General features: G+C 37.9%; 1 protein-coding gene across 1 annotated transcript in view; it reads right to left on the reverse strand.

Annotated features, from left to right (window-relative positions):
- Window positions 1-640, reverse strand: part of LOC103143709 (pleckstrin homology domain-containing family F member 1-like) — a 3,724-nt gene extending 3,084 nt beyond the window's left edge. Inside the window, exons 1-2 of the mRNA XM_007560348.2 lie at window positions 238-640; window positions 6-139 (exon numbers count right to left, since the gene is read on the reverse strand). Coding sequence (XP_007560410.1) covers window positions 6-139; window positions 238-481 — 378 coding nt within the window. The 5' untranslated portion in view covers window positions 482-640. The remainder of the gene's footprint in view (window positions 1-5; window positions 140-237) is intronic.
- Window positions 641-1,588: the final 948 nt, after the last annotated feature.

Raw genomic sequence — 1,588 nt, forward strand, 5'->3', positions numbered from 1 at the left:
CAGGCCTCGATGTGCTGCATCCAGGCTTTCTTCTCCTCGTCGGATGAGGCCGACACGTGGAAGGACTTGCGAGGTGTGCAGATCAGCCACTGGTGCTTCACATCGTCAGAGTCCTCCATGTCGTCCAGCTTGATGTCCTCTGAAATGACACAATGATTGTACAATCTTAACACACTGCACCCATGAACAGTTTGGCTGCTGTCTGAATTTACTCCTGAATTCATGTGTGTGACTTACTTAACGGGATGATCTTGGGGTTCTTGTACCAGCGGTTGTTCATGATGATGCTGCTGTAAACCAGGATATCGTTGAAGAGGAAGAACATTTTCTGATCCCACTTCTTGCGGCCCTGCTTCATCAGGGTCCCCTCTCCTTTCAGAAATCGACCTGGTGTGAAAAGCTCCAGCCCTGAAGGACCAAAGGAGTTCTCAACTTCCTTGATCCTTCGGCGGTTCTGATCATCAGAAACCAGTAAAGCCATGATGTTGATGTTTGTGTGTTGCAGCAGCAGCAAGAGCAGTTTGGTTGTTGAGTGGCAAGAAGTGAGACAGGAGTCGTTTTAAAGGACTCATCTTCCTGATGATGTCAGTGGAACTTCCCGGGTGGAGCCAGTGGGTAAGGAAGTTATGCAGCAACAAAAACAACAGAAAGGTGGAGGGAGGCTTCACTGTCCTTAATTTCTTTTATATTTCATAAAGTCTCAGTAAAAATCTGAATGTGATTTATTGAATTTAATTGGTTTTATCTGACACTATCAGATAAATTCCATATCAGATTTTGCAAAAATACTGATTTCCATCTGTAGTCCCATTACGGTGTTGTTTGCTAAAGATGTAAATACTCGTTGGCTTATCTGGATATGTGTGTTTATATGTGTTTATATATGTGTTTCAAAAGATGAAAATTGTTTCCTTAATGCTGAATCCAAATGCAACTTTTCAAATGTATATTTATGAAAACTTTGAATGCTAATAGCTATTGTCTTTAAAATGTTCCAACCTCCTTGTTACCGTCTAAGTAAAACTGAAATAATAATTTAAAATAAAATCATCTTAAAATCCCAAGATGATTGGGATGAACTGGTTCCAGTTCTTAACACCCATCAAGGAAAGTACGCTTCAATGACTTCTTGGAAGCAAAATGTAAAAACAAACTTTGTTTTTGAGTTTGAAAAAGGAAAGAGAACTGTAAAAATAAAAATAAAAATAATACACAAACAATAACATTTTTGCAATAATAAAATAAAAATAATCACTGTGTTGTGATCTTTTGATTAAGCAAAACATTTGAAGGAAATGCAATTTTATTTACATTTTATTAAATTGGCATCTCATAAAAGATTTACAGCCTTCAACTGACAAATTGTTATTGATTTACTAACATGTTTCTACTGACTGGAAACATACTAGCATACTTTGGTGGCCCAGTCAAAGCCCAGATTTTAATCTAATCTGTGGATCAAATGATGAGGATGATGATTAGGGGGCCTTCCTCAAACATTTGGAGCTAATCAACAGAGATAAAATATCTCTGTCACAATGGAAATACACAACAAGCTGCTCGGCAACAGTAAAGGTTTAATTCATGT

This window comes from Poecilia formosa, unplaced genomic scaffold, assembly GCF_000485575.1.
Source record: "Poecilia formosa unplaced genomic scaffold, Poecilia_formosa-5.1.2 Scaffold114, whole genome shotgun sequence".
In the NCBI taxonomy this organism is placed as follows: domain Eukaryota; kingdom Metazoa; phylum Chordata; class Actinopteri; order Cyprinodontiformes; family Poeciliidae; genus Poecilia; species Poecilia formosa.